We start from the raw sequence: 14,508 nt of genomic DNA, 5'->3' as shown, positions 1-14,508 counted from the left end.
GTCATTACTGATCACTTTCTTCATTTTTCTTTTTTGGTAAATTATTGTTCACTTTCGTTTTTTCATTCCATTTCCAGTTTGTTTTTCGAAATTTTCCAGCTAAAAACCCAATTTATTTTTCTCGAAAACTTTAAAAAAGAAGAAAGAAAAAAACAGAAAAGAAAAGAAAAAAAAACACAAGAGAAGAAGATATGTTTTCCTCTTCGACGTTCAGCTTTTCGAATATGCCCACCACGCCGACCTCGGCCATTATTACGGAACCTAATTCCAGTCCCACAAAACCCTCGTCTCGCGCTACCAATTCCAACAATCAAACACCTGAACTCGAACCACAGGTTCGGAAACCCAAGGCCAGTTCTCAACTGAACCGGTGGTCCAGGGCTCGTGCCATTCGGTCCGGCCACAAATTAGACCGTCCAGGTCGCCGGACCCAAAGTATGGAGACGAAATCTCCGGATCACCCGGCAGAGACAGCGTTTCCTCTTTCTACTCCGGCGGTGGAAGGCGACGGCAACCGTGACGGAAACGATGAAGTGGAGGCGATGGGGAAGTCGATATACATGGTATCTGACGGCACGGGGTGGACAGCGGAGCACTGCGTTAACGCGGCGTTAGGGCAGTTCGATTACTGCTTGGTCGATCGTGGTTGTCCTGTAAATACCCATTTGTTCTCGGGGGTAAGTATGTGTTTTCGTTTCTATCTGAGCTTAAAGCCTGTGGTGGAAAATCTTTGGTTTCTGCTGCGCAAGGCAAGATTTTTGCCCTTTATTGAGCTGAAATTACAGTTTCGTCTTATAGTTGAGCTGAAATGCCAATGCTTGCATTCATATTCTATATAAAATTAAAATGACTTTTAAAATAAGTGATGATGATACAATGTCAATAGATTGGATTCTGACTAGAAGAGTGATGAACATTGCCTGTCAAGCTTGTTTGACTTGTTTAATCACTTTCGAGCTTGATTCGAGTTCATTATTTTGCTTGAAGCTCGAGCTTAGGACTAAGATTGATAAGCAAAGAAAATTGATCAAAGGAGTCTGTTCAGAGATACTTGTTCATTACGAGCCTAACGAGCCAAGCCGTAAGTTTGGCTCCTTCATTGAACATGCTTAAAAAGCAAGATCAAACTCAGGGTCATTTGCTTTGCAAACGAGCTCAAACCGAGCTACTGAATAGCTTGGTTCATTTACAGCTTCCAAATACTGGTTGGAATTAATGATTCCCTAAATCACTTGGACAGAACTACATTTGTTAAGCTAGCAAAACCCATTACCTACTACTCATTGTTGTTGCTTATTCCTAGGTTACCAAATTTTGATTCTCTACATGCATATGTTGGGAGGGAATGTTGAGTGTCCTCAAATTTGCACACGTATTTTCACACTTTTTCAGTGTCTAAACCAAGCAATGGGTTGCAGCAGGTCAATCAACTTGGTGCTAGAAGTTCTTAAATTTTTTTTTTTTTTTTTGAGTAATGAACACAAGTTTTTAGAGCAGTTAGTTGCCAACGACTCTGGACATGCTCTTTATCCATTCATGTCTCAATATACTAACTGATTCCTCTTATTTTACTAGCAATTTAAATTTAATAGTCGTTATATGGATTGTGCAAGTCCTACAATTTTCTCAAAATGGGGCTTTGGCTATTAAGTTGCTTCTGGATTTATCTTCACCACCAGAGGGATCCAGTGATGTAGCTCAGTACTTTATTTCAGATCATAGGAATTCTAGAATGCATTAAATTTCAATTCCTCATAAGTTGCATTAGTTCAACCCTAACCTGTTTGATTTGTTACTGCCTATAGACCTGTTTTAGCGTTAATTAAAGAATGGACAGAAACTATGTCTTCTGGTCCACAAGTTTTATCCAGGATATAGTGTTCTGTAACAAGCACTCTGATTTTGTGATTTAAACACCTCAAATTACCTCATTCTTCAGAAAGAAATAACTTCCAATCATTTAATAGTATATTGACTAGATTGCCATGATAATATGAACCACTTAAGTTGTTTACATTTCAATATATTTTTGTTTAAATCTATCGACATTCCTGTCATTGGTTAACTGCAATAACTCTTTACGTATCAGATTGATGATGTGGAGCGGTTAATGGAGATTGTAAAGCAAGCAGCTAGAGAAGGTGCAATGTTGGTTTATACTCTAGCTGATTTTTCCATGGCTGAATCTGCGAGGCATGCATGCAAGCTATGGGGTGTACCATCCACTGATATACTAGGCCCAATTACGGAGGCAATTGCTTCCCATCTGGGCGTCTCGCCTTCTGGCCTTCCTCGTGGTGCTCCAGGCAGGAATATCCCTCTTTCTGAGGAATACTTTCAACGAATTGAAGCTATTGAATTTACCATCAAACAAGATGATGGGGCCTCACCTCAAAACTTGCACAAGGCTGACATTGTTCTCGCTGGTGTCTCTCGTACTGGGAAAACACCTCTATCAATTTATCTGGCACAGAAAGGATACAAAGTGGCAAATGTGCCGATTGTGATGAGTATAGAGTTGCCGAAGACTCTCTTTGAGATAGACCCAGAGAAGGTTTTTGGTTTGACTATAAATCCAGTTATATTGCAAACAATCAGAAGATCTAGAGCGAAGAGCATGGGCTTCAGTGAAGAAGTAAAGGATAACTATTCGGACATGGACTATGTGAGAAGGGAGTTGGAATATGCTGGCAGGATTTTTGCACAAAATCCAACTTGGCCGGTTATTGGTGAGTGCATAGAAGTTTCTGTTGTATTTTGTTGAGTCCCTGAGTCCCTGAGTCCTAGACATGAGGATTTAAATACCATCTAGAAGTTCCAAATGATAAACTAGAGATGTCTATGCGACAGTGGAGGTTTACAGGTATATATAATTTGCTTCAATCTCTCATGTTGTTACTTGCTGTGGTTGCAGAAGTGACTGGGAAAGCGATTGAAGAAACAGCAGCAGTTGTTCTGAGGCTGTACCAGGACCGGAAGAACAAATGCTCAATGCCAAGAATCTCAAAGCGCTACTAAAGATGGTAAGTTCTTGTCCTCTGGCATGCTTGTAAGATGCTGAAGCTGAACAAAGGAGACCTGTTCTCTAGTTGAACCGAGGTTGTAGCATATGAGAAGGATAGTTCAGACAAGGGGCATGTGTCATACTTATTACTGCTCCCTCAGGTGAAATCTGGCTAAAAATTATGGCTTTAAAATGTTATGTTAATAAACCATATTGCTTTTAGCCAACCTGCTTTTTGTTAATGGAGTATAGCCATCCAGACTGAACTGAAAGCTTTCCTATGTGTGTATAAATAAATTATAACTTTTTTCTGGTAAAAGATAAAGCCTCCATTTCCTTGAAACCAAATAAAGTTTGACATCATGTTGCATATTCAAAGCTATGGTCTTGATAGTTAAGAGAGAGAGAGCATCACTGAAAATTAGTGAAGAAAGCAATTAAGAACTTGAACATTTATCCAATCAAATTCTTTATGAAATTTGCACATCCAAAAATGTAACATCTTTCATAACTACCAATTGTTTCAATTTTTTTTGCTTTGCTTTTTTTTCTTTTTCTTTTTCTTAATAGTGTAATTGACTAATAATGATGTGTTATTTTGTGGCAAAATGTCAACTGTCATTAGAGTGACATCAAAATCTCCATATGTTTAGTAGTACTATGAAATTAGTAAAAACCTTGTGCTTGCTCTGTCTTTCTATATATATACTGAAATATGTAAATGGTTTATATGCACTCAGGTACTTTATATAAGTAAAATGTGACTAAAATGTGCCAAAGATATTAAATTGTCAGCACGTACACAATAAATATACAAAGAAGGCAATCAAAAGCTAAAGAAATCACAAGCATCCTGAACTCCAACAAATGATCTATAGACACCAGAAACGTGCCTTTAATCCAAAAAGCAAATAACTCAGCAGTAATGATCTTAGCCAGTGTGGTGGTCCCCATTAATTGAGGATGGTAGGGTTGGTAGATTGTAAACAGTCCGAAGTCCCAATACTTGCATTTTTTTCCCCGATGAATAATCCTTGCATTATTTTTGCAAAACATTTGGCATTATTTGCCCAAAGTGGTTGCTCTAAATTTTTAAACACGCTCTCAAGATCCAAAAACAGTGAAATCAGCAGTAAAAACTTAAATTTCCTCATTGTAGACTCCACCCATGGATTGCCTACATCTCTTTCAAACGCTTCTACTGTTTTACTCTTTAAAGATTATTATATGGAAATTGTATTCAAATTATTATCTGAAACTAGTAAATCCCCAACTTTGCTGGGGGTTATCAGTTGGGGTTTAGTGAATTGGGAACATTGAGTCTTGGGCTGAAGAGAGTTGTGATGACCAAACTTAATTTTGTTATCCTAATTCTCATGGATAATGGATTCTCTATTGTATCTAAGCATGGACTTGTGCAACAGTGCCCAACCCGTTAATTATTTTTGTGACACTTGTTTTTATTTTTCTTGTTTTCGATTTTGCCCTCAGTTACTAAATTCAGTGAGAAGACCATTTCAGTCTAGGTCATTTTTTAATGGTGGCATTTTTAATAATTTACAGAAATTTTAGGTCAAGTTTCTTTTATGGATAGAAGTATACACTTTCAGAGACAGTTTATTTGGTGTACAGCGTACCCAATTTGAGAACCAGTTATTTAAAAGGTGAAGTGGCTGCTCAACACCAACATGAGTATTTATTTAGATCATTCCACTTCTTAAAAGCTGAAACCAATTCCACTCCTGGAAAGCTGAGTGTTTTGGTAAGATGTGTTACAACTCCCATATAATGTTGGCTCTCATGAGTTAGGGGGAACAACTTCTGTTTTAAGTGTGTATATTTGCACATATCTTGAACTGCAAAGTATTTGATTTAAGGTGCAAAAGGGTTTCAAATCTTCGTGTTTTGCATCCCTAGGGTTTTGGATTTAATGTTCTGCTTTTGTAATCTTTCTTATTTTAAGTGAAGTTCACTGTCATATATGCTCATTCAGTTCACAAAAATTAAAGAGAAGATATTCAGTTTACCTCGTGCTTTATGTTGGCTATTGTGCAGCTTAATTATATGTTTATGTTTTGCCTCTCACTTTGAAGTTCTCAAAGTATCTGAACTTAGATTAAGTAGCATTCTCTGCCTCACCTAAGTAGTCCAAACACCTCATTGTTTTCACAAAAATACAAGTGCATGAAGTGCAATGCACATGCATATATATATATATATATATATACTTCATTGCCTGTAGGGAGTAGGTAATTGTTTCACTCTTTGCCTCCTACTCACCTGAAACCCACATACAACAAAAAGAAATATTTAGGTTTTGGACTGCAAAAGTGGCCAACTGAATAAAGTTATGGAAGAAATGATAAAGGAAGAATAAAGCATGCAAAAGTAACTTTCTTGTCCTCCATTAAGATTGAGCTTGAGATAGATACATAAAACTAAGACAAAAGGTAACCCACATCATGTGTTTTGATCCCTACATTCATATATATAAATCAAGATTCCCTATCTTTGTCATAGTGCTCTATTCCTTGTCTTCATCGCCAAGAATATATAATATAACCGGCCTGAAAAAGCAAAGTGCTGAGTTCGAATGGAAGGTCTATTCGCTTTTCAATCCCAGTATTTTCCTCCCTTCCATTTTTTTTTTTTACCCCTTCCCTTCAATCATTTTGCCACAACTTTTGTCAAACCAAGCTAGTTGCTTTCATTGGAGGGACACCACTATCATCTTTGTTGTTTTGTTTTCGTTTGCTACCGATATTGAGGGTTGTCATCCTCACTAAGCTTGTTCATGGAAAGTATGAAGTAAATCAGTACTAAAGTTCCCATGCTTGACCTGTCAGATAAAAAAACCACCTTGAGTATTCCAATGGTACACGGTTAAGAAGCCACATCACGCGAATAATTGAGCTTATGTTAAACTCACATGGTGGCGAAGAAGAGGAGGATCTTCCTAGGATCAATAGCCCAAGAAGGAGAAGAGCGTCTGAAACTGAATCTTCTGCCACCCCATTTGCTTTCGGTGGGGGTGGTGCCGCCAATGTTGTTGGTCACGATAGTGATCTGGTGATGGAGTTGAGGGTTGACAGAACGATCCGTGGACCCCACCGTCACCACCATGGACTTTTCAGGCGTGCTAATGCTAGCCCCATTTAAAGCAGCTGCAAATTTTAATGTTACAAATTATATACAACAATACAGAATATACGAATCTGCTATCTTCCCATCATAAAATGTTCCTACAGTGCAGATGCACATGCATCCAAGTATGAAGTAGTAACAAAAAGTAATGACATTCTGTCTTGTAGATCAATTTTATTAAATGTCAATAATACACGTAGGGACTAGTCCGGTGCAGGAGAGACTTGATCTGGAAAGAATCAAACTACATTATGAATATATATATATATATATATATATATATATATAGTGTCTATATATTATGCCAAGTTTTAATTGCATTATAGACACACTCTGTTTGTTCTCTACGAACCTTATCTTCTTTAAGAGACAACTACCCTACCAAGGTTTACAAATGATTATGATGATGCTATCTCAACCAGGAAACTATGTGTAACCCTAACCCTGTTCTCACTGTATTTGATGTGCCTGCTCATCCCTTGTTATTTTGTGGAGTCTTGTCTTACTTTACAACAAAATAGAATAATGAAAATAGTAATGGAAGCGCATGAACTCTGCACGTCTGTGAAGGTCCCGCTAAAGAATGTTAAGTAATTGATTAATTAATGCATAAATGTTAATCACATCCATGCAAACTACTACTAGCTCACTAATAAATCAATCAATTCATAAATGATAATACAGCTATGTCCACATCGAGATGAGAGACACCCCATCATTATGTAAGCCAGGAACAGGTTGGTATGGTGCATATTTTGGCACGACCAATTTGAATTATGTTTAATTATATATTTCTATCTTCCATCTTGCATCTCTGTACCTCACACCCCAATTCATAATCCCAAATTTATCACAATAAAAACAATTAATATTCGAGGATTTCCATCCCCATTTAAGCCTGTGTTGGGCCTATCATGTGCCACATGCCTATATGTATGTGTGTGTGTGTGTGTATATATATATATATATATCGAACAAGACTGCATCAATTCGTAGAAGAATCGAGTTCTCTCTTTTTTCAAGGCTATGGGTTCATAAAAGAGACACTGTTAACCCGCACGGGTAGCCCAGCGGACAAGGAGTTTCTTAGGTAAAATCTACCCAAAATCATAGACTCAAACTCGATTCTTATAAGGTGCAAAAATAATCGGACTTGAATCATTTGTGTGGTTCATGGATGATTACACATATTCTAAAGGATGAAGTGGCTTAAAAATAAAAAAGGTGTGATCCTTGCTCAGAGTCCAAACATAATGTAATGAAAAATAAGAAGATTGACATGATATTACTTAGTTTTCTAGTTCTCAAGTAATGGTTTACCTCTTGGTGAAGACATGGCAACTAGAGTGATGTCTTTGTCATTGGTAGCAGTTGAATTCTTCTTCTTCTCGCCACTTCGCGGTGACCCTTTACGTGAAAGGTTTCTCTGCAACTTTAACCAAATTCAAACATATTATGTATATATAAACACATGCGTGTATAGGCCGGAAGATTAGTAGATGATGATGTTGCAGCTGTTTTTTTAAAGGCAAGTATTGGATAAACATAAACCAAAGGAAAAACAATTGATAATGTTTGAAAAAAGCATTAGATTGCAGTGTCAGCAAAGTTCAATAAATGGCGATGGCGTGTTATCTCAAAAAAGTTACTATTCATGCTTTTAATGTATAAATTAATTAGTACTCAAGACAATTAAGGAATGATTTCTTTTTTGAAACAGAAGGAAAATATAAAAATCTAAAACAGAGCAAGGTGCTAAAGAAATCAATAAAACAGAGCATAATCAGAAAACAAAGAATTGGATGGAAAATGATTTTTTTTTTTCTTTTTTTTTTAAAAAAAAAAAAAAGAAGAAGAAAGAAATATAAACTTACAGTGATTCTTGAATTTGCAGTTTTGTCTTTATCGGTGATATTAGAGAATCGTTCCATGTCCACTATGAAGCTATCAGATTTAATGTTTGTTTGATCAGAAACAGATATTTTCTGGGTACCCATTTCTTCTGATTCACAGACTTCACCAAATGAATTCAGAGCATCGGAATCCATATGCGCCTGAAAAAGAAATTCAGAGAGAGCAAAAGTTGGTGTTTTAGGTGGCGCCCAATAGAACAGTAACAAAAATCTAAAAACAAGAACAAGAAATTCGACGCTTACCGTCTTTGGATAATCCGCCATTTTCTACCACTTTCTCGCAGACACAGAAAATGAAGGAAAATGGAAGAAAAGGAAAGACGTAGCTAGATGTATACAATATGATTGATTGAAAATTGAAATGAGAAAAGCATCCCCAATTAGTCAAATTTGTTGCTTGTTAAACATACGCATTTATATGTACAAAACCAGTGAACCAAACAAAAGACAATATTTATGAGATTCCTCCTTTTTCTTCAACTGCTACTATTCGTTGAAAAAACTCCAAACCAACCAAACTGTGACTTCTGTCTTTTTCTTCTTCAGACCTGCTAACTAACTGCTCTCCATTAACAATAGAAAATAAGTCAGAAATACATGTTGTTGATGAACTGGTAACTAGTATATGACATATATTTTCTGTGGATGTGAGGGAGAATTCTTCTTGTTCAAGAATAGGTGGAAAGAGTTGGTGCGAAAATAGGATTTTTAGAGAGAGAATGGTATGTCATATTTTTGTGTAGAGAGAGAAAATATTTAGGATTGGAGCTTCTTAGGCTTCTTCGCTGGTGGTTTATAGGTGAGTGAGTTGTTATCTGTCGATAGTAACGTTTTATACTGTAATTCGGAAAATCATCATAACTTCTTAAGACTTGGAGGTGTAATCTTGTGCCCTCTCGTCTACAATAATGATAACATGGTCAACCATTTCAACGGTTGAATTGCACCGTAGGGTTTTTTTAAGTGGTAGACACAACTTTACTATTACAGAGATCTCCCAAATGATAAAAAAAAATTCTGTTATTTCTACAAAATTCAATTTGACATTGTTACTTAAAAGTTTCAACTTGGGATAATTTTATTTTATTGAAGTTATTTTATTTTATTTTTTTCATGTTATATGTCTAGTCTCAATCACACAAAAAACAAACAAAAATAAATAAATATAAAAGAAAAAGAAAAAGAAAAAAAGGAAGAGGATTGATTTGGATAACTAAGAATCACCCTTAAAGTTTTGTTAGATTTTTTTTTATTTTTATTTTTTTTTTTATTTTTATTTTTTTTTTTTTTTATGCCGACAAAAATCACATTTTATCACAATTTTTGGTACCTTGGTTATATATCTCTGTATTTTCTCAGCTTGTGGATGACAAAGTCATCTGTTATTTAGGAGATAGATTAATTAGTTAGTATGACATCTAAAAAGTAAGTTGCAATAAAGGGAATAGATTTTCTCTGTTGTAGACTTGTTGATATGAAACCATTTAAGACTTTAAGTAGTCTATAAACTTGGATTGGTTAACTAATTAAATAGCCCCCTGTATCTAAGTGGATATATAGTTTGCTATATATATATACACACACACACACACACACACGGAGTATACACATGCACAAACAAAAGAAAATAATAAAAAGGAGCCTATCAGTTGTCCAATCTTACCTGCCAAAACATGTAGACAAAAACTCGACTTGATGTGTTAGTACATCAATTCTCAGTTTAAAAACTCTTCAAACAAAAATTTCATATGCATGTTTTTCATTTTAACACCATTCATTTCTTTATCAATAAAGAATGAGTTGTATTTTCAAAGATTTGATTATTTTTATATACCTTTATGAATCAGTTGATTTATCTGATATACATTAATATTTATCCAAATTTGTTATATCGCGATCGCAAATGATATCGTGATTACGAATTATGATTTGAAGTGAACAATTTTTCTTAATTAAATGGTTCTAACTCAGGTAGCGATCAATATATTGAATATTATCGGCAAACATTTTCATTACATGCAGCTGGAATCTTAGGAACGAAGATGATGATCAAATGGCTCCCTGAATTTTTGGTAAATTAATAGTAAATTGAGAGAAGTTTTATATCTCCATTTAAAGTCCACTATAGGCTTGTGAGTTGTGACAAAACGTACAAGAAAACAATTGGGGGGGGGGGGGGGGGGGGGGGGAGGGATTGAGGTCAACAGTATAGTAATTAAGAGATGGCTTGAAAACAATTCATGGTACAGAGATTTAAAGGATTATATATCTTTCAAGTGTTTGATTCGATGAAGTGTTTAAATGGTACACTTGATTTGCGGGACAAATCATTGGAGAGTAGGTACACACGAAAACACCCTCATTGTGTTTAATTATTTTATCACAATATTAATGGAATTCAAGAGGGGGCACGGATGAACAACAGAATATGTTTGAATATCTCGTGCCTATAAAAATTTCAGATTCCATCAGGTAACCAGACACGCCGAATGATATATTATTGTTGACTATAAAAATGTGTGTGTATATATATCTATATATGTATATATGATATTAGACATATGAGCTGAAAGCAAGGGAGATATATATATCTATATATGTATATATGATATTAGACATATGAGCTGAAAGCAAGGGAGAAGTGATCATGGTGAGAATGATGGTTAACTATATATATAATGAGGCACATGATCAGTTCTCCCTTGCTTTCAGCTGCATATGTCTAATATATATTTAACCATGCGGCACATGATGAGTGAAACATCATGGTGAGAAGGTTCCGTCCAGGGCGGCTAAAGCCTTAAGCAGGTTAGACGGTTGCTTAAGACCCCAGTTAATCAGAAGGCCCCATAATTTTTTATTTGTTTATATATTATAATTTTTCTAAAACAATTATAGTATTTCCTTTAATTTTTAAACTTTAACGAAATTTTTTTTTCTTTTATTTTCTTATATTATTAAACCTCAACAAATACAAAATTTAATAATATGCCGAAAATATTTCTATCCTTATATTATATAATTTTTTTTTTTTTTTTTTCGCTCTCTCTCATCCTCATTACATCAGCATATATACACACACTAAATATTAAATATATATTTAAGTGAAAATTGGTGAAACTTTCTATATTTTTCTAAGACTCTTATTAACTTTTATTTTCTCTTTTTTTCTTACTCCTTATATATTTTTTCTCCTCTCTCATTATAAATTTTTTTTTTTTTCATCTTTTCCACTGTTACAATTTACAATCTCACTCTGTCAAAAGATTTTGAATACACTTATATTTTATTAAAGAATTTATTGGAGCATTAGACCAAATTATTCGAAATCACATTCTATTATTCTATAACTTAAATTAGTTTATAGTTTTAATAATTTTTGTTATCATAAAATTATATATTTTGTGACTATTAGAAAACACATAACCAATTAATTAACGAAATTTATTAATAGGTTTAAAAATCACTAAACTTAGCATATTACTGGCATAAATATATGAATAGATTTAGTTAAAAGGTTACTTTAGTTTTTTTTGCCTAAGGCTTCAAATTATATTGAGCCGCCCTGGTTGTGTCCACGTGGTTAACTATATAAAAATATGTGTGTGTATATATCTATATGTGTATATATAACATTAGACATATGCAGCTGAAAGCAAGGGAGAACTGATCATGGTGAGAATATATGATGGTTAACTATATATATATATATATATATAATGAGGCACATGATGAGTGAAGACAGGTGCGGAGCATGTTATGGATTCTTCATTGGCGGCTTCCTTATGATCCTTCAGAAACAGTTCTGACCATCTTTAACGTACGTGGCTACTATTTGTAGCTCACACTTATTATAAGGCCTATATATTAACTCAGCTAAAACTATATAATTATCTATGCTGTAATTTGATTAAAGTTTAATTAGAGGCTGAATTTTATTGGTTTTAATTTATTTTTTTCCCAAAAAATTATAACATAATAAAAGGTAAAATTAACGATGATGAAGATGGATGGATGGTCTGTAATGGTCCAACAGTATTGGCATTCGCGTGCAGCCGTAACTTTGACTTATATATGGTCCTTCTTCTGTCGACTTGTTACAAATGAAATGGATATAGCCTACAAATTCAGTTCTAAATGAATAGCAATATCACATTAGAGGGAAGAAGAAAAGAGACTTCCCTCTCCAACAATTGATGTTGATCCTTTGTGCAATCTACTCATTTCCATGTCCACCACACACACACACACGTGTGTGTGTGTGTGTGTATATATATATATATATATATATATATATATATATATATAGGTAAATAGACAATCATCTTTTGCAATTGGAATGTCGATTTCAGTTATGGGGACTGCTATGTTTGCATTTATTTTATCTGTGTGTGTGTGTGTGTGTATATATATATATATATATATATATATATATATATATATATATATAGGTAAATAGACAATCATCTTTTGCAATTGGAATGTCGATTTCAGTTATGGGGACTGCTATGTTTGCATTTATTTTATCTGTAACATGCGTGCAAGCATGATATAGAAGGATGTGGACACAATACTTTCACCTCATAAAAACTAAAAAGAAGAGACAAACGTAAAGTTCAAGTTTCCATTGGAGAATTTGCTGATAAACATCTTCAATCTTCATCTCATTTCCAAACTTATTTTCCTATTCCAATATACACACACATATTTATTTTCAGACCATATATTATGCATGGTGTGTCAATTTTTTATTTACTATTATTATTATTATTTTATTGAACTTATAAAAACGGTTAAACAATACCACTTAACAATTTAACTTTTCAAGTCAAATGACAAAAGCCGAACAGATACAAATCAAAAAATAAGAATACTAATTTGTGGGTCAAATTCAGTGAAGGCCAAACCAAATTTACATAAGTGGGGTAGTGGGGCTCCACCAAGCACGGACCTATGAAATTTTTATTTTTGGTATTATATACCTACTTTTAATTTTTTCTTTGTTTTTTGGATTATATATCTATAAAATTTTAATAACGTCCCTCACTAGAATAATAATTTTTTTTTACTGTTGCTCTCACTCGATGGTTTGAATTTTTTTATCTTGATATTGATAAAGGCTACCCTTCTCACATAATTTTTCTGACTCTAAACTCCACTCTTCACATAAAGTTATGATGGAGCCTATCACCCAATTCACATAAATTAAATTCAGTTAAAACCAGGCATGTATACTACTAATTCCATAAATCTATTTCCACACTTTGAGATTACATAACTTTTTTATTTTTATTTTTTAATTGGAAAGAAACTCACTGACAACACCAACCAAATCATATAAAAAAAATTATTTTCAGACCATAAATTATGCAACGTGTGTCAATTTTTTATTTACTATTATTTATTTATTTATTTTTTCTATTGAACTTATAAAAACGGTTAGAGAATACCACTCAATGGTTTGACTTTTCAAGTAAAAAATAATAGGTCAAATTCAGTGAAGGCCAAATCATTTTTGCATAAGTGGGGTGGTGGGGCTCCACCAAGCACGGACCTATGAAATTTTTTTTTTTTGTTTTTTGTATTATTATACACCTACTATATATTTGGATTACATGTCTATAAAATTTTAATACTGTCCCTACTAGAATTATAAAAAAAATTCTACCCTTGGTTTGAATTTTTTTTCCTTAATGTTATTAAAGGACACTCCTCTCACACAATTTTTTAAATCTTTCTTGAGCCCACAAGATGAGGCCCACCACCAAATTCACATAAATTGAATTTAGTCAAAACCAAACTAGCATGTATGCTATTAATTAAAAAATCTAGTTCCACATTTTGTGATTACATGATTTTTTATTTTTATATTTTCTTGCGGAGAAACTCACTAGGACCACCAACCAAATCATATAAATTGAATTCCTCAAAGGCCGAACTCAGCCCATAAACTACTAATCCAAAATTCTATTTTAACACTTCGAGATTATATGACCTTTTTTTTGTCAAAAAAAAAAAAAAAAAAATTCACACACTCACGTACTCCTATGAGAATTTAAACATTTGATATTTCCTTTTAAAAGATTTAAATGACAATATTCATTGTGAACTTAATGATAAAGGACTAAATCAAGGTGGCGTGCCAGTGACTCCAATTTTTTTTTTTTTTTAAACTTTTTCCCGATCTACGGTGGTTCTCAACCCAAGCAAAAAGATAAATTTTCAAAGCTCAAAATCACAAGGAATAATTTCTACTCCTAATTGCTATTTTTCTGAAATAATTGTAGGGTGGTCAGCCCATTTGGATCTCCCTCCACGTTTGGATGTCTAAAGTGAAAAGCAAAGTACATATATTATTCATCCACTTCCACTTGTGTTAGTGGTATTCCACTTCACCATCATATTACTGCATGTGTTGCACACACACACTCAACACTCAAATACACG

General features: G+C 33.9%; 2 protein-coding genes across 3 annotated transcripts; one reads left to right on the top strand and one right to left on the bottom strand.

Annotated features, from left to right (window-relative positions):
* The first annotated feature begins 93 nt into the window (after positions 1–93).
* On the top strand, positions 94–3,329 carry LOC132266898 (pyruvate, phosphate dikinase regulatory protein 1, chloroplastic-like). The gene is made up of 3 exons (XM_059767912.1): positions 94–677; positions 2,090–2,729; positions 2,915–3,329. The coding sequence occupies exons 1-3, from the start codon at positions 192–194 to the stop codon at positions 3,016–3,018; spliced, it is 1,230 nt and encodes a 409-aa protein (XP_059623895.1). The 5' UTR covers positions 94–191; the 3' UTR covers positions 3,019–3,329.
* Positions 3,330–5,385: 2,056 nt separating this feature from the next.
* LOC132266886 (uncharacterized) lies at positions 5,386–8,862 on the bottom strand. 2 transcript variants are annotated; one of them, XM_059767900.1, is made up of 5 exons: positions 8,305–8,862; positions 8,023–8,202; positions 7,469–7,574; positions 5,934–6,168; positions 5,386–5,843 (listed from the first exon to the last, which is right to left on the bottom strand). In XM_059767900.1, the coding sequence occupies exons 1-5, from the start codon at positions 8,323–8,325 to the stop codon at positions 5,759–5,761; spliced, it is 627 nt and encodes a 208-aa protein (XP_059623883.1). In that variant the 5' UTR covers positions 8,326–8,862; the 3' UTR covers positions 5,386–5,758. The 2 variants fall into 2 exon arrangements, with proteins under 2 accessions (XP_059623883.1, XP_059623878.1); XM_059767895.1 differs by having other exon boundaries at positions 7,469–7,580; positions 8,305–8,861.
* Between the last annotated feature and the right edge of the window lie 5,646 nt (positions 8,863–14,508).

Source organism: Cornus florida, unplaced genomic scaffold (assembly GCF_030987335.1).
Source record: "Cornus florida cultivar Cherokee Brave unplaced genomic scaffold, ASM3098733v1 CherokeeBrave_3.0.0_Hap2_Chr01, whole genome shotgun sequence".
Lineage (NCBI taxonomy): Eukaryota > Viridiplantae > Streptophyta > Magnoliopsida > Cornales > Cornaceae > Cornus > Cornus florida.
The sequence above is the reverse complement of the archived record's forward strand: the minus strand, read 5'-3'. Positions and strand labels throughout refer to the sequence as shown.